The sequence below is a fragment of the Haliotis cracherodii genome, unplaced genomic scaffold, assembly GCF_022045235.1.
Source record: "Haliotis cracherodii isolate W230 unplaced genomic scaffold, xgHalCrac1.p SCAF_19, whole genome shotgun sequence".
Taxonomy (NCBI): domain Eukaryota; kingdom Metazoa; phylum Mollusca; class Gastropoda; order Lepetellida; family Haliotidae; genus Haliotis; species Haliotis cracherodii.
The window spans coordinates 4,573,563-4,597,738 of NW_027266274.1; the positions used below are offsets into that span (position 1 = coordinate 4,573,563).

The 24,176-nt window shown below is 38.8% G+C and overlaps 1 protein-coding gene across 1 annotated transcript; it reads left to right on the plus strand.

Annotated features, from left to right (window-relative positions):
• The first annotated feature begins 18,568 nt into the window (after nt 1-18,568).
• On the plus strand, nt 18,569-19,709 carry LOC139466704 (uncharacterized). The gene is made up of 2 exons (XM_071248337.1): nt 18,569-18,829; nt 19,107-19,709. Exons 1-2 carry the CDS (start codon nt 18,569-18,571, stop codon nt 19,707-19,709), a joined length of 864 nt encoding a protein of 287 aa, XP_071104438.1.
• The last annotated feature ends 4,467 nt before the right edge of the window (nt 19,710-24,176 follow it).

Below are 24,176 nucleotides of genomic sequence, written 5' to 3' on the forward strand. Positions count from 1 at the left end.
CCCGATCCCGGTAGTCGCCTCTTACGACAAGCGCTGTCGCCCTTTTACGCCAAGAATGGGTTGTTGAAGATCTGTTCTACCCCGGATCTTCACGGGTCCATTGACGCAGGGATTTGTGTAAAGTCATTCCGACAGCACACAATGTCTCCTCAAAGTAATATTGTACGGTACTTAGAGTACATGTGAGATTATACTCAGTGTAACACTATCCAGTATGGCCAGAGGCTGTGTAGAGGTGAGCTTATTGCGTTTATCAGAAGAAAGGTTACTGACCCCCCTTAAAGGTTCGAGTGTCATTTCATGACCAGGTGATGGTCATAAATCGGACAGTGTTGACAAAGAGTTTCCCTGTGCACTGTACCACGAACTTGTGTCGACCCCCCCATTAAAGGTTCAAGTGTCATTTCATGACCAGATGATGGTTATAAATTGGACAGTTGTTGACCGGTTTATCGTACCACGAACTTGTTTTGACCCCCCTGAAGATTTGAGGGTCACAGCCTTCCTATATAAACCGCACTGTCAGTGTAGTCAGGGAGAGAGGCAGAGAAGGGCGCTGAACACTGACCAGGACCAGACCGACAGAGCAGTCCAGGCGAAAACGGCAGAAGAACACGAGCCATGCTAACAGTCAAGTCACAGCTCAGAAGGCCAGCACACTGGGACGAGCTCTGGTCACACTGGGTCACGCCTGAAACCGCCCATAGCCTCTCTCACAGTTTCTGCCACGCCCTTGTTAAGTGTTCGTTGTACCAGCGTATAAAATTGGTCCTTGTTATTAAAAAACCTGCTGAAACCGAAGATCGTGTTTGTCTGTTGTGCTACATATAGAGCACGTTGGGGTTCTTCTTTGGTGCCGTGACCCAGATCCCTCTAAAACAAAGGAACAGCCTGGGACAAGTGAAGACTGACGCTCAGACAAACTTGGGTAAGTAGCTCAGATTTCTTCTGTTTCATTATTCGTTATGGCTGGCCAGGAATTGGAAGAATTTTTGACAGGGATAGCAGGACAAATAACGGGACAGTTAGCTAATCTTTCGACAACCTTAGGAGCGCAGGGAATTGCGCAGGTTATCAAAACATTTGATGGGGAACCTACAAAATTTAAGGAATGGCAGAAAAGTATAGATAGATATGCGTTAGTAACTAATGCAGATCAGGAAAGAATAAAACTGGTGGCGTATCAGTCAAGTTCAGGGGCAGTTAGCGATTTTATCCATAGATATCTACAGGATCATGATCAAGCAACATGGCAGGAATTAAAGCATGAATTAACGAGGAGATTTGCTGAAATAACAGACCCACAACATGCGTTGAGGGCAGTAAAACAAAAATATGGCGAAAGTGTGCAGCTGTTCGCAGAATGGCTGCTGAATCTTGCCGAAGAGGCATATACAGGTTTAGGCAGGGACGGGAATGCTGCCGCGATAGAACGCCAATTAGTTGGATTTTTTATAGATGGCTTGGCCTTTGATTACTTAAAAATCAAAGTGATGAGAGAAAACCCACCAAACCTCGCCACGGCTGTGACATGCGCTACGCATGAACAGAACCTGCGTGCTAGATTTAACCTGAGACTGGGAAAGGGAAGCAGGTCAATGGATGACCAAAGTAGGGAAGAGCCTATGGAGGTCCATCATTATCGGCCTAAGTCTAAATGCTTTAAGTGCAATTGAACAGGTCACAGAGCAAGGGACTGTAGGTTTGACGAAAGAACTAGGTCAAGTGATAGGCCCAGCGTCAACGCAGTTACAAATGATAGGGGAGGGACTCCTGGTAGACCGCTGGCCATGCTGTGTTGGGTGTGCAATCAACCAGGTCATTTCAAAAGAGACTGTCCAAACAGAGCCAGGAATTATGGGATGAACTATGGAGCACACAGGGGGCAACATAACAAAAGTTTAAACTGAAGACTCCTTCTCATAATGAAACCGCTGGGAAGGAGGAAGAGGGGACAACATATAGTATAAATTTAGCTGGTAGCCCAAGTTCATGTACAGTTAAGATAGGAAAACAACAAAACAGGTGTTTAATTGATTCTGGGGCTGAAGTTCCTATTATCCATAGAAGGGTTTTTCATAAGCTAAAAGGACTCTATGAATTAGGTAAGAAAAAGGTTTCACTGCAATCTGTCAATGGGAATGACTTAGAAGTAGATGGTTTTGTAAACATAACGTTTAAGTTGAGAGGTGTGACGTGAAGTCACATTTTTAGTTGTAAGCAACATGAATAGGAACATCATTTTGGGGAGGGATTGGCTGAAACAAAATGGTGTCAGGCTCTACTACGACCTCAGTAGCTTACAGATAGGAAAGACCTATGTACCCTTGGAAGAAGTCCTGCACATTGCCTCCATTATTTGCCTGGCTGGGGACACCATAGTAAAGCCTCAGAGTAGAAGTCTAAGTTAAGCAAGGGCCACATTTTTCTGACATTACTCTTTACCAAGTGGCAGCTGTAGGTACTGGCTACTTGTCAAGTGAACCCAGACTGATGATCACTAACTCATTAGCACGGATAAATAAAGATAGGAACGTACCAATCATGATTGTGAACACTACAAACAAAACGTTTAGGTTAAGGAGAGGGTGTGCAGTAGGAAGGCTAGAGTATGTGCCTGAGACAAACCTAGTGACACTAGCAGACCGATTAGGGTACTCATCCAAATCACCTCTCAATGACACATCACAGGATGTTGACACCCCACAAGAGCATAAAGAGAAGATACAAGGCTTAGTAGATAGACATAGGGATCTCTTTGCCGCAAGCGATTTGGACCTAGGCCATACAAACACGGTCCAAATGAAAATTGAAACAGGTGACCATCCCCCTATCAAGTTGAGGCCATACCGGACACCACTTAACAAAAGAAAAGTGGTTGACAAGGCCATTAATGACATGTTGGATGCAAAGATCATTAAAAGATCGAGGTCACCTTGGAGTTTCACCATTGTAGTAGTTGACAAGAAAGATGGCAGCAAACGTTTCTGTGTCGACTTCAGATCACTGAACAAAATTACAAGGCCAATCTCAACGCCTCTCCCGCTGATTGATGACATACTTACGCAATTAGGAGATTCTAGGTACTTCACAGCCCTAGAATTGAAGTCTGGGTACTGGCAGATTTTGATGGACGAAAAGGACAAGGAAAAGACGGCGTTTAAATGCCATCGAGGACTGTTTGAATTCTCGGTCATGCCATTTGGTCTCTGTAATGCTCCATCAATCTTCATGGAACTCATGAATGAGGTACTACAAGACCTAGAGGCATTTGCCATAGCATATCTAAATGACATCTTGATCTTTTCAAAAACTCTAACTGATCATATGTCTCACATCCAAAGTGTTTTTGAGCGAATAAGACAACACTCACTAAAACTTAAACTTTCCAAGTGTCGTTTTGCCCAATCTGAAACAAATTACTTAGGCTTCGTGATCAACCAGAATGGGATCAAGCCTGAGGAGCAGAAAGTGGAAGCCATACGGTCAATGGGAGCCCCGACATCTGTCAAAGAGGTCAGAAGCTTCATTGGGATGTGCAACTACTATCGTCGTTTCATTCCCAACTTCTCAAAAATCTCTGAACCGATTGTGAGGTTAACAAAGAAATATGCCACATTTTCCTGGACAGAGGAATGCCAACGAGGTTTTGATTTCCTGAAACAGAGTCTTACAGTGATACCGTTTCTGATGTATCCTGACCCAAACAAACCCTACATCCTATATACGGATGCGAGTGATAGCTGTATTGGTGCTTGTCTAGCCCAAATAAGTGATGACGGGACTGAGAAGCCTATTCATTTTCTGTCGCACAAGCTGAGTGACACACAGACACGCTGGGCGACCATAGAGAAAGAAGCATATGCGATACATTTTGGCCTACAGAAGCTTGACCATTACTTGCATAATGCAGAGTTTGTGATCAAAACTGATCATAAACCATTAAAGTACCTATTGGAGTCCCCAATGCAAAATAAGAAGGTACAACTCTGGGCCCTGGGAATAGCAGGATATAACTGCCAGGTGCAGTACATTGCAGGTACAGAAAATACCTGTGCAGATCTACTATCCAGAGTTCCATCTGATGGGAATACACCTCGACCAGACAACGAGGAAAGTGAGCATGTCGCAAATGACAATAGTCTGGAGTTCAATGTGGTTGACTCATCAAAGTTTGATCCCAAGACGTATGCTCGTTGCCAAGGTCCAGAACCCGAAGATCCTGCTGAGACAGATCCTGCTGAGACAATGTCGCAGGACAACAGTCTAGATATAAATACAGAACAGACAAAATATGAAGAGATACAGAAGATAAAAACCTCACTGGAGAAGGGACAGGAAAGTTCGCTATTGCCGTTTATCGGTAGTGCCTTGAGTTTCTTATTTGGCACTGTGTCTGACGCTGACCTAAGTTCTATTAAACAAAATGTACGTAGGCTTGCAGAGAATCAAGCAGGTATGGCACATGTCCTTCAAGAAGGGCTCTCTATTATTAATACGACAAGAATTCAAGTATCGGAGAATCGACATGCCATTAATGAAGTCATTAACGATCTGGATATAGTGGGACAAGAAATGGCTAATGTTACCACTACATTGAGCAATCGAATAGCAAAGTTAGAATGGGCAACAAAGACCTATTTGCAAGTGGAATTAGTAATCGAAAATATTCGAAGCATGGTACCAACTTTTTTGTCAAATTTAGAACACCTCCAGTTGCAAATGAATATGTTGGCTTTGGGTCATCTGTCACCCAGCACCATAACACCAAGTCAGTTGTTGGCCCTATTAAAGGACATAAAAACTCACCTACCTATTAGATTCCGGTTAGCGAATAATCCGGTAGACAATTTATGGGGATTCAATAAGACTTTACTGAGTATCACCGTCCTATTTGATGAAAAGATATTAGTAGTCACAACGATTCCACTTTTAGATATTGGAATTTGGAATATACCAGGCTCATAATTTGCCGGTACCACTAGTCATGAATCTTTTAAATACAGGGTCAAACAACATAAATAATATGGTAGCTAAATATCGGTTAGAAACAGAGGTAATCGCAGTCAATGCACAACGTACGAAATATGCATTACTGAAAACCTCAGAAGTTCAGATATGTACAAAACCCCTTACGGGCTATTGCCATATCCAGAGCCCGATCTACCCAATCAATCTTAACCAACTATGTGTTATTGCTCTGTTTATGAAAGACGAGACCAAGGTCCGACAGAGATGTCACACCGAAGTCCAACCAAATGCTATATTGCCTAGGGCAGAATAATGATCAGCTTAATGATTTACAGGCTATGGTACCAGATGAGGAGATGTCAGATTGGAAATATTTCTTGGGAATAACCTTAACTGTAGTGGGAATTCTTGTGGGGATTTTCTTGTATGTAAGATTTATTAGACCCTGGCTAGCCAAGCGAGGAATGAGTAAGAGGAATGTCTTGGCTACAACCGAGTTTGAGATGGCGCCAGTTGACACTGGGAGCGCAAGTCGCGCCTACAGAGGAAACCTACCCTCTGCGCCACTCTTGACACAAAGGGACTCCGATCCAGCAGAAGAAGTTCGACCAACTCCCGCCATAGGAGGGCATCGTTTGACTAACCCACGTTGATAGGAGTACGGACAACAGAGAACTACATGAACTGTTGTCGTCGCATACGATCTGAACACCATACTACAGAACTTTACAAGTTGACTGTGAAAAGAAAAAGAAATATACACAACGCATGAAAGACGATTTAACATGGTGCAGCTGTTTGCACTTCGGTTCTTGATGTGCGAGGATGAATTGTACCCTGTTTCAGAATGTGTTTTATTTGTGAATTTATATATGTATGCATATTAACTATATTCTAATTAACAACGGCTTGTGGCTTGTACATACATTTGAGGTATTCGTATTAACTATATGCTTATGATATGCTAATGAAGTTGACAACGGATTGTTGTGAATTGTATATATATTTTGAGGTATTCATGTATCTACGGATTGTCATAATTATTTTAAGAACTTTTATGCTGAAAATTTCTCAATAAGAAAAGGGCGAATGTAACACTATCCAGTATGCCCAGAGGCTGTGTAGAGGTGAGCTTATTGCGTTCATCAGAAGAAAGGTTACTGACCCCCCTTAAAGGTTCGAGTGTCATTTCATGACCAGGTGATGGTAATAAATCGGACAGTGTTGACAAAGAGTTTCCCCGTGTACTGTACCACGAACTTGTGTCGACCCCCCCCCCCCCCCTTAAAGGTTCAAGTGACATTTCATAACCAGATGATGGTTATAAATCGGACAGTTGTTGATCGGTTTATCGTACCACAAACTTGTTTTGACCCCCCTGAAGATTTGAGGGTCACAGCCTTCCTATATAAACCGCACTTTCAGTGTAGTCGTGGAGAGAGGCAGAGAAGGGCGCTGAACACTGACCAGGACCAGACCGACAGCAGTCCAGACGAAAACGGCAGAAGAACACGAGCCAAGCTAACAGTCAAGTCACAGCTCAGAAGGCCAGCACACTGGGACGAGCTCTGGTCACACTGGGTCACGCCTGAAACAGCCCATAGCCTCTCTCACAGTCTCTGCCACGCCCTTGTTAAGTGTTCGTTGTACCAGCGTATTTTACTATTATACCTAACAATATAATGTATTTAATGAAATGAATGCAAAACAAACTCAACGGTTAAAATTGAATTGAAAAACTACGCCTGGCCCTGCCTAATAAAACACCTGCAACCCGACACAGATTAAACGCAACTTACAAACACAATCATAATCTGGTTAATCTGTATCACTCATTGTACAAAGAAATATTTTATCTGATCTATTGCAGATTTAGCCTCAGAATGTGCTCATTCGAATTAGGAAAGAAAATAATTGCGTTTCATGAATATATATGATACAGTTAAAAGTTACTTGTACACTGTAGATGTATTCACTTTAAAGTCGTACATGACCTTCGACCTTCGCGAGCGAGTTGAATGATCCAGGTAAATCTTGAACGGGTTATAAAGTTTTGTATTTGGTCATGAATAGGTTTGTTAAATATGATTTTTTAAATTCCTTTTATTCAAAATGTAAAAACATTAATTATGCGCTGAAAAATAGATCTGATTTGATGCGTTATAGCCACCTGAGATAGTCTGGTGGACACGATTAAACCTTACTGTGCCCTCACCCTGGTTGTTGTTGTTATATGGGATTAAGTGCTACAGCTCATTGCATTTTTTGATTACAGTCTGTCTGACTAAAGTGAACATGTGCAGGTGAACTCTGTTCAATAAGTGTCTGAAATGCCCCAAAATGTGAACTCCAGACAATAAAAGTAAATCCACGTGCGTCTGCCTTTCTCCTCGTTCACCTTCGAAATCCTTGATCATGCCAGAGTTCTGAAATTCAGTGACAATGTTGCTGAACAGTATAATCTGATGGACGTATTGTGCAGAACCTGTTTGACACTATGGGTTCCAGGACCACTGGCACTGGGAAGAGTGGCACTCTAAGATGAAAACGTTTGGACCTAACCGCCCCAACATCTACAAGTTTGTAAGCTTTTAGACATCATTTAGAAGAAATTAACAGTCCCATGCTGAGACCTTTCTCTAAATTCAGGCCGATGGCAGGCTGCCGACAAAGAGAACAAAATATTGCAACCCTGACACAAGTGTGCTCAGTCAAACAATGAACTTACGACCGACAGAAAAGAACTCCAGTTGAGTATGCCGATACTGTATCTCAACCGTGTTGGCATTGAATCGATAATCATATATTTATTTTTAATAAAATCCGTATTTTTATTTGTTCTTGCACTGTAGCATATCGTGTTTTTCATCTGTATATGTGTAATGTGTATATGTATAAATGACTACACTTATACGCATATTCTGCAACAGAGTATAACTAATCACCTTTTTATTGTCTCTCCATTTACCATGGCTGACTGCACTAATACCCTTTAAACATTGGACACCGGTTACAGTATACATGCATGTAGGCTTTTTGTTAAAAAAAGAATATGCAGGAAATTATATGTAACAATTAACTGTGTACTAATAACATGTTTGAATGTTATCAGTTTTGCGTTCTGAGATACAGTGATGTAAGCATCTTCTACAATTAACAATACATGAAAATAATAAAATACAAAACTCTCTGCCTGAATGTTTCGTGGAAATCATTCGATCAAGTAAAAATCACTGCGTGACAAGGCGAATCAACTATGTATACCGGTCATGTGATCTATGGCGACCACGTTAAACCGCAAGGAAAACACAGCGCCAGAAATCACCGAAAACAATGCCTTCAACACCTACCACCACTCCCCAAAAGGAGAAGAAGAAGCATAAGACCTCTGGGACGCCACAGAAACAACCAAGTCTTCCAGGAAGGGACCGCTCCCCGATTCAGGAGCAAAAATCCCCAGAGCCATGTAGCACGGACGGAAAAAATGGCGGCCATGTTGAAGTGGGTGCGGACGGTGTGGCTAACCTTGACCTAAAAAGTATTTATGATGCAGTAATCAGTTGCAAAAACGAGTTAAAGGAAGAGCTACGCGATGTACGCGATGCCATTGACTTTATCTCGAGCCAGATTCAGGATCTGAAGCGGATGACAGGGGAGCACATGTACAGTGAATCGTTGCGGGAAGTTGACAGAAGACAAATGGGCTGAACGATACTCCCGCCGTTTTAACCTTCTGATCCATGGTATACTAGAAACTGAGCCAGCTGAGGATACTATGAGACTCACCGCCAAATTTCTCGCAGAAAAAGATAGGATTGCCTGACATGGGATCTAAAATGGAAATAGCGCATAGGTTGGGGAAGCGGTCGGTCAATCACACAAGGCCCGTCATCTTACGATTTTATAGCCGGCTCATCAGACAGCATGTGTGGAACGAGGCGCGCACACGCCTGAAAAACACACCCTTCTATATCACAGAGGATCTGATTAAAGGAGACAAAGAACTTAAACGATCGGTGAGGAGAGTTATGCAGGAAGCGTACAGGTCAGGGAAAAAGTGCAAAAGTGCTTTCTCAGAAGTGGTAGACTATACATAAATGGTGAACTCTACCGTGGACCCGAAGTCAAGGACTTTTATTAGTGAAATTCATACACACTCAGTCATCGAGCAGGATTGTCGGATAATGATGACTCTACCCTTATAATGTGCAGTATGTTGCACACAGTAATTGACTATCGGCTTAGCTGGATAATGATGACTCTACGCGAATAATGTGCAGTGTGTTGCACACAGTAATTGACTATAGGTCTAGCTGAATAGATCCATAGTGGTCCAATTATTACAGAGATACGAGAGTTCTCTCCCCTAAAATGCGTTCAACAAATAAGCAGCAGGGCGTTTAATTAAGCTGTATTTTATGATGGATACAAGATATTTTAATGTTGTCGTACATGAATGTATATTTTGTTTTTATGTTGAGTGCGCTTTGTGAGAGTTTGTGTTTTAGCTCCCGTTTTCATGGAAATGAATTTACCTCCCCTGAACTATGGGGTGAAACCTTCTATATCCTGTTTACATGATTTAGTTATACAGAATTTCATAATATAATGTTCGTAAGCCATTCCATTGGACTGATAAGTTATGTATTAGATTATTAACCATGCAAATTATGTTTTTCACATAAACATTGTTACTGTGTGGATTTTTCTGATCAAAGTTATTTTATTGGCCTAGTTTAGGTTGAGGCAAAATTTAACAATGCAATACTGGTGATGTGTTTTGTAGTAGAACAACTGATCTACTAGTTTTCCTAGTCACAGTGACCAGCTAGTCACTTGCTTTTGACCTTAGTTATTATTTGTTATTTCTTACATATCAAATGAATTCCTTGAAACTGGCATCATATAATGGGAGGGGGTTTAAGAAACAACCAAAAAGACGTGAATTATTGCTTTACTTAAAAAATCTTAAATTGCTGCAAGAGACACATAGCATCCTAGAGGATGAAAAGTACTGGGTTTCTCAGTGGGGATATGATATCATTTTTTCTCATGGCAGTAGTGATTCTCGTGGGGTAGCCATGTTAATTAACAGAAGGCATTACTGTACTTGGTAAGCAGACTGATGATGATGGGAGGTTCATACATGCAACATTAGATATTAAGGGGGATATACAGCAGTTGTTCAATATTTATGCTCCGAATATTGCTAGAGATAGAGAGGTTTTCTTTAGTGAAATCGATGAATATATCAACAGTCTAATATAAATATTCATATTCATTCAACCTTCTGTTGATGGGTTAGGTATTTCTTGCCGCATAAGTATAATGCTCCAGAATGTCATAAATAACCATAACCTTGTAGATATTTGGAGGAGATTACACTTTGAACAAAAATCTTACACATGGAGAGGTAACAATCATACACAATCCAGGATAGATTTTTGGCTGATTTCGAAACATCTGTCGAAAAAGGTTAAGAGCTGCAGTATATGTCCCAGTATTCCCAGCGACCACAAAATTGTAATGTTGGAATACAGCAGCCATAAATTAATGAAACCAAATTTTGGGAAATTTAATAATTCACTGCTAGAGGATAAGGTATATGTAGATAAAATAAAAGACTTTTTGCAAAATGTCAAACCAGAAACTGTAGAACAAAGTATGCAGTGGGACTGGATCAAGTTCAATATTATGACACTAACTATTGATTATGCTAAGAATAAGCAACAACGTCAAAACCGAAGAGAAAGAGAGATAATAAATAAATAGCAATACTAAATAATCAGTTACTAGATGTTAATGATAATAATCTCCTACAAGAATATGAAAATTGTAAGCAAGAATTAGAGTGTATTTATGAATAAAAAGCGGCGGGTGCCTTTATAAGATCACGTGCTAAATGGACAGAAAAGGGAGAAGGAAGCAATAAATATTTTTATTATTTGGAAAGAGAGAGACAAAACAAAAAAGATATTAAAGAATTAGTTAATTCAAATAGTCAAAGGATTGAAAATAAAAAAGAAATACTTACAGAAATTAAGAATTTTTATTCAACATTATATTCAAACAAGACTGATAAGACATGCAAAGAAATTTTGACACATTATATTCAGAATGTTCCTAAGATTGATGATTTGGATAGAAATAGATTTATGGCAGATATTGATGAAGATGAATTGTTTACTGCCTTGAAACAGATGAAACCAAACAAGACTCCAGGATGTGATGGTTTAACAAGTGAATTTTTCAAATGTTTTCGCCAGAATTGAAAACATTATTTAAAGCATCACTAAATTGTTCTATTAATGAAAATAAATTAAGCATATCACAAAGAAGAGGCATTATTACATTAATTGAAAACCCTGGAAAGGATTGAAAGCTATTAAAGAATTGGCGCTCAATTACATAACTTAATGTTGACTACAAGATTTTTGCCAAAGTTCTGGCAAACAGAAATAAGACTGTACTTGAAGGGATTATTCATGAATCTCAAATTGGTTTTATAAGAGGGCGAAGTATTCATGAAAACATAAGGTTATTACTTGACATTATCGAAATTTATGAAGAAGGTTATGTTCTATTTTTGGATTTTTAAAAGCCTTTGATTCGGTCGAATTTAATTTCATAGATGCAGCTCTAAAGAAATTTAATTTTCCAGATGAATTTATTAATTTAGAGAATTTGTGTTATACTGATATTTCGTCATGTGTATTAAATGGTGGTCGGACAACAGGTTGGTTTGGAAACCTCAGGGGTACCAGATGTCCCCTGAGTCCTTATATCTTTTTAATCTGTGCAGAGTTAATAAATACAAAGTTTCGAAAAGATCAAAACATTAATGGCCTAATATTTGGAGAAAAAGTAATAAAAGGAATGCATTATGCAGATGATTCGGCTCCCATTCTGAGAGATAAAAAATCGGTCAAGAAAACCCTGGAATTTTATTTAAATCAAAGTGACTACAGCGGCTTAAAACTGAATTTAGATAAATCAGTCGTAATGTCACTTAGAAAAGACAATTTTATTCCTCCTTTTGGCATAAAGAAAATTTCTAGATATAAATTTCTTGGCGTAATGATAGATGTAAATGATACGGTGTATCACGAGAAAAATATTGAAAGACCTTTAGAAAATATTAAAAGACGTTTTAAAATCTGGAAAAGTAGACATTTAACAATATATGGACGTTGTCTTTTAAGCAAATCTGAAGGAATTTCTAGGTTAGTCCATCAATCAAGTTGTGTTTCCTTTTCACCAAAAATAATCAAAATAATCAATAGAGAACTGTTTACCTTTGTTTGGAACAGTAAGTCTGAAAAAGTATCAAGAAATCGGTTAATCCAAAAACAAGAAGAAGGTGGCATTAACGCTCTAGATTTTGGTACCTTTAACGCAGTGTTAAAACTAGTTTGGCTCGCCAAGTATTTCTCTAAGAAGATCTGGACAGTTCCTATTACACATTATTTTAAAAGCATTGGTTCGCTTGAATTCTTACTTAACTGTAACTTCCAAGTGTCCAAATTAAAATTAAAAATCCCATTGTTCTATAAAGGAATTTTATCCTTGTGGAAGAGAAGATGACATCTATAATGAAATAATTTGGAATAACAAAAATATCTTAATCAATCGAAAAAGTATATTTGATGCGGGCATTATTTATATAAGTCAATTAATGAAAAAGAATGGGGATTTCTTTCAACGCGAAACAATTGCTAGGAAATATGGAATTGACATAACACCAAGAAAATATAATAGGTTTATCAATGCTATTAGGAAGGCAATAGGGCAGAACATGTTTAGTTTCCAAAACGCGGGTCCTATAGAAATTGAACCACATCCTGAAGTTAAAGGAATCAGACTTGCTGACACACCTTGTAAAAGTAAATTTTGGTATAATACAATCTATAATGTGTTCCAAGTTGCTAATGAAGATGTTTTTAAATGGAAAATTTTAAAGGACATGAGAATTGGAAACAAGTATAAGCAACTGCAATTCAAAATTCTACACTCATCATTCCTTGTAATCAGTATTTAAATAGAATTATCATTAAAGAAAGTAATGTATGTGAACATAGTGGTAGTATAGATACTGTTAGACATTACATGTTTTACTGTTCAAATGTATTACTCTTTTGGATAGAATTCTTTAAGTGGCCGAAGGTTATTGTACATAATCAGATTGATGATAATTACAGAGATATTGTATTGTATGGTATAGAAGGAGGCACAGAGGAGTGTACTTTGATAAATTATTTACTACTTCTAGCAAAGTATATTGTTTACAGATGTAAAGTAACTGAAACCGACTGCCCTTTTAGAATATGTCAAAGAGAACTAGAAATACAATACAAAGTACTAAAGTATAACAATGTTAATCTAGCAGAAAAAATTAAATGTGTTCTGAATAATTAGATGAGTATTATTTCTTTAAGCAACTCAAACCCAAATATAAACCCTGGTATGCCAGTCCACGTGGCAATGTACAGGGCCATGTAAAATCGTGGACAATTAACATGAATAAATGATGTAAAAAGACAACAACAAAAACCCAAAACAAACTATTTATACCCAATTAAAGAAACTGCCTTATTTTAGGCACAGGGCCATTACAGGACATTTGAAATTTCTAACAAGCAGATACATTAGCGACAGTGACTAAACTACATGTACCTAATCCGTATCTATCAAAGGTGTAAAAAACCCTGAAAATCATATCTGTCGGAGACCTACCAAATTACCAAGTTTTATTATTACTATGTTTATTACAATGTAAATACTTTAGTGAAACTTTCAGAGGAGAGGGCACACACACAAGTATATTGCTTACGTGTGTGAATGCAGGTAATACTTGGCATCTCAGTTCTCAGTTTTATACCGGCTGTATATCTGAATTTGTATATGAAACCATGCGTACAGCATAACAATTACTTGCTAGACGTCAGTCTACAACACATAACACAGACAAACAATTTTGGGCACCGCTTTTGCAAGTTTGTTTCATTAAAATCTCTTTCAATTTCCTTTCACCATTTTCCCTATTCCATTCCATGCATGTTTATGTTGCTATATCCAATTGCTCATGTTCCCAAGTATCATAAAACACTTTATTGTTTCTTCTTCCTAATCTAACGTTATACCGTTTCAGGTCATTACCATCATCTAATACACAAGAGATGATACCAAGACATATTTTATTCGGTTTTATGGTCTATGCGGTCTTACAATTGATTTTATTATCTTTAAATATGATGTCTAGTACATATTTGCACAAACGGCTGTTAGCTGATATAAGGAATGTAACATCCAGTTGAATTCCCAGTTGACGTACTTACTTTTTTTTATCAAATATGAGGACTGTATACGACATACGTTAGTCTCTGAACGAACTTTCTACAATTAATATTTTGAATAAGCCGTTAATACGCCAGTTGTGACAGGGATAATGGTATGGTAGCTCTAGCAGACAGATTGACAGTCGTTGTTACGTGCGTCCCTAGGTTATTAGTATGGCATTGGCCTTGTTGATTGTTACTATACTTTAAGGATTTCTGTGGCCACTGGCGGACGTAAATCAAACTCCTTCCACACTGACACCGCATCAAATATATGTGTGTACCGATTACATAACTCTTACGGACAGGGTGGGGTGGGAGTTCACCGGACAACACTGTGTATATTGGGCGGCGCCTTTGATATCGCCTCCAAACATACTTTTATTGAATAACCCATTAAACGATGATATACATCTCGTTGAATATATCAGGGCACCAATTCATCTTTCATAAACTTTTTGTGTCTTTGTGCTTAATATATCCACATATCAACGAAAATATGTTATACATGTATCCACCAAAAAAATATACATATACAGGCTAGGTATGTGACAACAGCAACACCTGCATAACTGTTTGTTCACGCGTGGTGTGGCAGATTGTAATTGACCGAGAGCAGGTATTGTAGAATCACCTGTAAATAAGGCCGACATTATATTGTAATTAGATACAACGTACTAATGAGAATATGAGAATTATCATAAGAAGGTTGTTGCGTTTTTCTTGACTGTTACCATTTTCATACCAAAACTGGCAAAGCATTTAAAAGTTGCTTTCGTGTCACAATATACACTCAAGTTTTCCTCAATCGCATTGAAACATAATTCCCATTGGTCAGTTCGACACCGCATGTAATTAAATAATCATTTCGAGATTTCGTTAGAATGTGAGATATTCAGCCAGACGTTATGCAATGAAAGACGAATCGTTTTTTTTTCCATTGATATACGCGCACGCGTACCTGTATATTGCATACCTAGTGTCACGTAATTGCCCAGTCTGATGTATCAACGAGACATAAAATGGGAAATGAAAAAGGAAACTAACTAAACTTTAATGGTGGACAAGAACGCCAATGAATTGGTGTACAAACGCATGAATTCGAATGATAAACTGTCTAAACGTTTTGAGAGGTAAGGCCGGGTTCATTAAAGATCGTTACGATATGTAAAACAGGTGAAATCTGTAAAGGAAACATCCAACCAAAGGCCCTTTTTGAATTGTAATGTAATGATATAATATAAAGTATATTTCACATGATACTATATACTTTGTACACAATTAGTTAATGCTTTAAAGGGACTGACGAAGACATGGGCGAAATATTTTAATAACGCCGCAAAATAGTTGAATCAAATTAAAATGAGTTGAATTATGTGTCATGCTTATAACACCTTTATATGTATTTGCCAAACTAAAACTGTTGAGCAAAGGAAAATATTCTTGCCCAAGGGCCAAACCTTTTTTCGCCCATGGGCGAAATATTTCAATATCGCTATAGAATCGTTGAATTAAGTTAAAATGAGTTAAATTTTATGTCATGATACTTGAAAGAAATACGTTTATGTATTTGCTAAACAAAAACATGAGTTTTGAGCAAAGGAAAATATTCTCGCCCATGGGCCAAACCTTTTTCTCGCCCATTGGCGAATTAAAATATTTCAATAACGCTATGAAATCGTTAAATTAAGTTAAAATGAGTTAAATTTTGTGTCATGGAATTGCATGTATATACCAAACAAAAACATGAGTTTTGAGCAAAGGGCCGGCCCATGGGCAAAACCTTTTTCTCGCCCATGGGCGAAATATTTCAAAATCGCTATAAAATCGTTGAATTAAGTTGAAATGAGTTACATTTTGTGTCATGATATTTGAAAGAAATACATTTATGTATTTGCGAAAATATTCTCGCCCAAGGGCCTACCAATTTAAAAAAAAAAAATTCTTCCTTGGTATGTTTCCATGAAGACAGCATGTTCAATTTTGTAAAGACCGAGACTGGGCAAAGACCGTAGAGTTTCTTGACAGTTGGGTTTCCAGAATTAAAATGGGACGTGTTATGTGCAAAATTTATGAATCCGCTACAGTATTTTTAAATTGATTATACTATATACTCCATGATAGCTGTTGCAGCGAGAGATCAGATGACAGATACGCGCGAGATGACAAGGCATGATTAACAACATCACACATTCCACCTAATAATGGATGTAATTCGGCCGCATCAGCCACAGGTTTGAGAAAAGATGGAGGTGCGTCACCAGGTAAAATGAGCGAGGGAGTGAGTTTGGCTTTACACCGCTTTTAGCAATATTCCAGCAATATCACGGCAGGGGACACCAGAAATGGGATTCACAAATTGTACCCATGTCGGGCTTCAGGGTGACGAGCGAACGCTTTAAACACTAGGCTACCCGCCCGCCCCTCACCTGGTAGAGGCGTTACACTATATGAAGGCCGGGTACCGGTTAGCTTCAGCTTTGAGAAAAGATAGAGTTATAATCAACAATATTCCAGCCAAATGTCCACGGTCTGTAAATAAACGAATATGGAGTAGACAATCCAGTGCTTGATATTGTCACAACGGGGTATGACGACATGCATATTCAACCAAGTCAAGGAGCCAGACGAGACGACCCATTTGTACCCGGAATCCTTATACAGGTTTTAGACAGAACGAGGTCCGAGAAGACATGGAGGTGTGCCATCAGACAAAGGCATCGGACAACATAGGGAGTGACTGAGTATGGTTTTACGCCGCTTTAGCAATATTCCAGCAGTATCACGGCGGGGGACACCAGAAATGGGCTTCATACATTATACCCATGTCGGGAATCGAACCCAGGTCTTCGGCGTGACGAGCAAACGCTTTAACCACTAGGTTACCCGACCATCCCTCGCACAACATAGAGCCCTGGCAACAGACTGAGTATAACATTGATTACTATTTGTTTTTAACTCAGGTGCCTGTCTGTGGACATATTACATTTTTGAAATATGCCTTTTTTTAATTTAAAACCGATACACTCATTAATATACGTGGGCGAGGATGACAACGTTCTGTTAGAGGTTGCAACATTGCAAAACTCTGGTTACATTGTGCGGCGAGCTCCTCATTTATCACGGATTCATCAAGGTAATTAGTGTTTATTCAAACATACATTGCAGTTTGATAATACTTTAATTTACTTTTAGTATTTTTCATTTTAATCTTTTTATTGACAATGAATGTGAGACACACACTTATCAATGCGTGCAATAAACAAGGATGACATGAGTCACCCACAAAAACTGAATTTTCGGCGTAATTTAGCTATATTTTCAACATATTCAGCATTCAAGGCCCGGCACGTAACTGTAACTTATAAAGTTCACACTGAGTTGTATGATTAAAACCTCTACCTCTCTTGAATTAGCCAAAATATATTCAACTACACATAATTATTGCATTGTAATAAATTCAAGGCGAATTAATATTCTCAAGAAATTTTTATATGGAATTTCGTCATATTGATTTCTTAATATCATGGCTCTGACGGAAGCATGTTTAGTACCAGAAATAGAATTTGCATGGAATCTTAGAACTGACATTGTCGCCCTCACTAAAACAAGCAAACTTGTCAAAATAAACCAAAGCTCGACAACAACATTTTGACCAATTGTCGCACTTTGAACAATATATTTATTTTTAAACAAAGGATGACAATGCAACCACAATACACTTTTCAAACTAACAATATGTGATTATGTTAAACATCTCTGTATGTGAGGCTCAGAACTTATGAATCACCATTCGTACCTATTCTTTATACTGGGGCGGTTCTAACTTGAAAAAAAGAGTGAATTAATTGATATGCATTGTGTACTTTCTCTGATGAGCGACCAAATAATATAATATTTTTTCCCAATAGCCAATAAATTGAAGAATATGACACCGAGAACTACACACGATGTCAAACATCTTACTTTATTACCATGCTAAATACATACCTTAATATGACTGTAATGCTGAAAGCTGTGTAAAACCCAATCCGCTCACTTATGTAAACATAAAGAATATCAATACATACAGTAAACTACGGTTATAACGAACTAACGAATTTTACTTCATAATAGCCGTAGTCCGTCATTTGCATATATACAGCATATAAACAGCAGATGGACGGAACCCCAAAACAGTTTGTTATATCCGTCAGTCCGTTATAAACGTAGCTTACTGTATGTTCCATGCCTACATTATGCTCATTAGGTCTGACATCGAGATGTTGTCGAGGAATGTGGTCAAAGTTGCCATGGTCACGTTTGTACTCTGCGTCTGTGGGATTTTGGTGATGGAACCATCTACTCCGGGGCTGTGGGGACACGAAAGTCCAAGACTTCAGGCTGATGTAGACAGAGCCGTGCTGAAGGCGGAGGGGTTCCGGCAACAGAGGAACCAGCTGTCTTCAATACTGAATGGAGTCAAGCTAGAGTTAGCTCTCATCAGTTGTCAAATGGTAGAGCTAAACCAACCCCACAACAAGGTACAACTACAACTATTTGTTTTTTAACAAACAAAACAAAACTCCAACATGGATTCAAATCATTTGATATTATGTTCTCCAAATGGGACGCAATACTATCTCTAGCACTGTAAAATAAGGGTTTGTAACAATACGCCTTTAACTTTTGTTATTTCAAGAATTACATTATAGGATAAAGAAATCATCGCACGCGTGTATTGTTTCTATATTGGATATATCCAATATCCAGTGTAAAATGTAGGTTTTATTTTGGCCATAATCTCTATTGTTCTAACAGGCGTCGCCCGGAGTTTCAGCAACAGGCGGTTGGTGCAAACACAACAGTAAGTCTAGTACCGGAGAACACAAGTTTGATGAAACCCTCGCAGAAGAACTGTCCCTATTGTTTTACAATCAATCAGTTGCTAGTTTCGGAGATGGTCCCGGGACCTACAAAAAGTATATAGACTCCACCCATCGCGTGCATACCTACGATGCGTTTGATGGAGCTCCTTATGGAAGAGAAGTCAGTGGCGGTGTGGTTCGTTTCTTAGATCTGACGGCGCCGCAGTATGGACTTCCGCTGTATGACTGGGTCATGAGTCTGGAGGTCGCCGAACACATCCCGTCCAAATATGAGACCATCTACATTGACAATGTTGTGAGACACGCCGAGGTTGGAATTGTGTTGAGCTGGGCCGTACCGGGACAAGGGGGCTTGGCCCACGTCAACAACAGACCTTTGGCATATGTACAACGTGTCCTACTGGAGAACGGATTTGAACCAGATATGGAGGCGAGTACCGTTTTGCAGAAAAGGACAACATTAAGATGGTTAAAACGAAATGTGTATGTTTACAGAAGACTGAAAGGCAGCACAGTGTCCGACACGAACGCATAGCTACCATGATTTGCCTGGTAACCTTGTCTTGATCCTGGTCCATCTATTATTTACACCCGGTCTCCTGATGAGGATGTCGGCAAGAAAATAAATGAAAACATGATATAATAAACTAAACTTGTGTAAAAATGAATACAATAATTATTTACCTCGGCTATGATATAATTTATGAAAACACAATAGTATCAATGAACACGTGATGGAATTAGGGGCTTACAATTTTGAAATTACAATTTAACAAAGTATTAGATAGGTATTTTCCCTTCTTCGTGGAACATAGGTATGATTATCCCAATATACAAATCTGGAAAAAAAGGCGAACCCTGATAATCACAGAGGTATTTCTCTTTTAAATGTTTCTGGCAAGTTATTCACTTTTGTGTTAGAAAAAAGGTTGAGAACATGGATGGAAATTAATGATTATATATCGGAATCTCAAGCTGGTTTTCGCTCTAACTATTCTACCATAGATAATATGTACATTTTACAGTCATTGCAAACCGAAGGGACGTTTTCTTAATCAATGAACTTGTTATTGAAATTCATAAACAATGTAGCTATGGTATATTTGTCCATGAAGATATTGTTGATATTATGATGCTATTGTTTGCTGATGATATTGTAAATAAATGTTTTCATTTGCAGTGAGCGGTTTACGAAAACAATTAAATGTACTACAATCCTTTTGTTTTAAATGTGGATTGGAGGTAAATTGAAATAAAACAAACATAATGGTCTTTAGAAATGGTGGTATTGTTGCCAAAAGGGGAAAGTGAACTTATGAAAATGCTTCGGTCAAGGTTGAAACTTACTATAAATATTTGGGTATCATGTTTTCTTCTAAATTAATGTGGTCAGTAGCATGTAAGCAACTTGCTATTCAAGCTCCAAAAGCATGTATGCCTGTGTATATATTGTTTAAACAAAATAAGTATATATCATTTTCAACAGCATGCAGTATTGTTTATTGTAAAATTGCACCAATATTATATGGTTCGGAAATATGGGGAACAAAGTATTCTGCTGCCATCGAAAAAGCACATACCTCATACTTCAAACGTTTTTTGGGTATTGGTAAATATGCCTCAAATAAAGCAATTCTTGGTGAAACTGGACGCTGCAATATGTTTGTACATAGCCAAGTTAGAGTAGTTAAATACTGGATAAAGTTACTAAGAATGGAAGAATGTAGATATCCTCTTCTATGTTACAAATTGTTAAAGCAGTTGGATGATAAAGGTAAACAAAACTGTGTATCTGAAGTAAGAAATCTATTATTTACATGTGGTTTTTCTTGTTTTTGGATTGCACAGGATATTGAAAACATTCAAGTATTTATGGGAATATTTAAGGGGCGAGTGAAAGATATATACTCAACAACAAAAGCTCCCGTGACACCAATATTTTAGTGTATTTATCAGACAAGTAAAGTTTGGTTTTCAATATTGTAGTACGTGTATGGATTCAAGTCACAAAAAACGCAACTGCTACAGAAAAGCATGCATTCCATGCAAAAGTTGACTTTTATGCAAGCCCCATGCATTTTACTACCCAAGAAAGGGTATAAAACATGTTTCCATATGATTCCATATGCATTATTTAGCATCGTGCTGACAACAACCACTCAGAAAAACAACAAAATTACGCAATTATTCAACATTACGAAATGCGACGCCTGTCGGAAAATGAGCGATCCATTGGTATGCTTGAAGCAGGATCGAGACAACGTGATGTTGCAAGACAATTTAACGTCCACAGAAACACCATTTGGTGTTTTTGGCAACGTTGGCAACGGACGAATGCAGTCAGAGACCATCCACTGGGTGGCAGGCCACGCGGAACCAATAATCGGCAAGCCAACTGGATTCGAACAACACACCTACGAAATCGATTCCAGCTAGCAACAGTGACTGCAAAAAGCATCCCTGGCCTTCGACGAATATCTTCACAAACCGTACGTCGTCGCCTCAGATGTGCAGGGATTGTCACAAGAAGACCCGCCAAACGTCCCATTTTGACAGGAAACCACCGTCAAGCACGTCTACAGTAGTCTACGCTGGACGGCCATGCAGTGGGGACAAGTTCTATTCACTGACAAGTCTCGTTTTCACCTCAGCCACATCGATGGACGGATTCGAGTGTACCGACGTCGAGGTGAACGTTACCTCAATCATTGTGTCATGAAAGAAGATCGGTTCGGGGGCGGCAGCGTTGTGGTATGGGGTGAGACAGAGGACCAGTTTGATAGTGGTAGAGGGAAATCTCAATGGACAGCGCTGCCGCGACGAGATCATTGGCCCTGTTGTTCTACCGTTTTTGCGTCGTCATGGCCCAGGCGTTACCTTTCAACATGACGACGCCCGGCCTCATATTGCTCGACTTGGTCAGGGTTCTCTTCAACAAAACAACGTGAATGTCACCCCCTGGCCGGCTCGCTCCCCTGATCTCTCACCAATCGAGCACATGTGTGATGAGATGGATCGGCGCCTTCGACATCAACAACGTGTTCCACAGACACTCCAGGAACTTCGGAACATGCTCCAGCAGATATGGGCAGATATCCTACAGGACTTTGCGCAACGCCTGGTCCATTCCATGAGACGAGGATGTGTTGCTTGCATCGCAACCAGAGGTGTACACACACGCTATTGATTTGTAAATTGACATTTTGGCATGTTCATGTTTTTTGTTTTTTTTATGAAATCACGCATTTTCTGAACACAGTATGGCAAATTAATCCATTTGAACACTTACAGGAGTCTTTTATCTGTTGCAAACCGAAATTATTTCAGATTTGGTAAAAACATAACTTTGCATTAAATCCTATTCAATGTCACAAGAACTTTTGTTGTTCAGTATATTTTCACAAAATTGGAACGAAACTGTTTCATCTTCGCATTATCTTAGCAATTATAGTAAACTAAAGACACATCTTCAACAGGAAATGTATTTATCTGTTTTACCAGACAAGTCATTAATCAGATCGTTTTGTAAATTGAGAATCTCTTTTTTAATGTAAATAAGTGTCGTTAATCGAAAGATATTGATTCAGTTAACAGTGTTTGTACCAACTGTGACAGAGATGAAGTTGAAGATGAATTCCATGTCTTATTTAAGTGTAACAAGTATTCCAAGTTAAGATCTACATATCTCCCCTTCTTGAATAATGACAACTAATCTGAAATGTTAATGATCAATATTATCAACTCACAAAATAAACATGTTAACTTTTCAGTGGCTACTTATATAAAACATGTTTTTTTCTATCAGATTCAAGAAGATGTAATTTCTGTATATGCACGTGACATCATATTTTGAGTTAGTATCAATTGTATTTTAGGCCATATGGCCATAAAACTGAATAAACCTGTCTGTCTGTCTGTCTGTCTGGCTGGCTAACAATCAGGACCCGTGAAGATCCGGGTTAGAATAGGTCTTCAGAAACACATGCTTGAAGTAACGGGCGACTATGCTTGTAAGGTGCGACTAACGGGATCGAGCGGTCAGACTTGCTGACTTGGTTGATCCATGTCATCGTATCCTAATGGCGTAGATCGATGCTCAAGATATCAATGACTGGGCTGTCTGGTCTAGACTCATATAGCTGGACTATTGCTGAGTGCGGCGTTAGACAACAAACAAACTAACAGTTACGTATTGAGGGACGGGAGTCTGGTTGGGAAATTTGAATTTGAATGAAGAAAATAATCTGTCAATAATATGTACAACATTTCTTTGGAAACGATATAATGTTTGGGCTTCTCAATTCACCGAAAGAACGTTTTGTAGAATATATTCTGACTTCAAATTCGATACCATAGATGTGAAACATGTAATAGGCCCACAGTTAAAACACTGCAAGAAACCGTTGACATATTAGGACAATGTGTCCAACATCGGGGTATTTCTTGCAGGGGGAAAACATGGAACGTTAAAAACGAGTCCAATTTCCAGTTGTGTAATCTGCACCCGAATGCCTTTTGGAGTTGGATATACATGTTTTTATGCATATAATTTATTTTCGAGGAACACTGCTTTTTGTAAATGATACATTGTTATTTCATGGAGAACGGATCTCCTTATACTAGCCGTAGCCCGATGAACTTGTATGCAATTAAGATCAAGTATTATTAATAACCGAACGTCTCCGTGGTCCAGCGGTAGACCGTCTTTTAGGTCGGTGGTCGATTCCCGGGCGCGTTATACCACAAGACGTTAAAAGATGGTACTTGTTGTTACCCTGCCGGATGCTCGGCATTAAGGGGCCAAAAAACAAGGACTGTTCGGCTCGGAGTCACTATACTGTGTCTGGTCGGGGTATTCATGTGTAGGTTAAAGTACGGCTCCGAGGTTTTAGTTGAAAATATAAAACCGCGAGCGAGGGAAAGGCCGAGGTAAAGGTTGATGGGCACGATGAGGTCTGACATTGAGGTTTTACATTTTTAAGCTAAACCGAGGAGGCGTGTT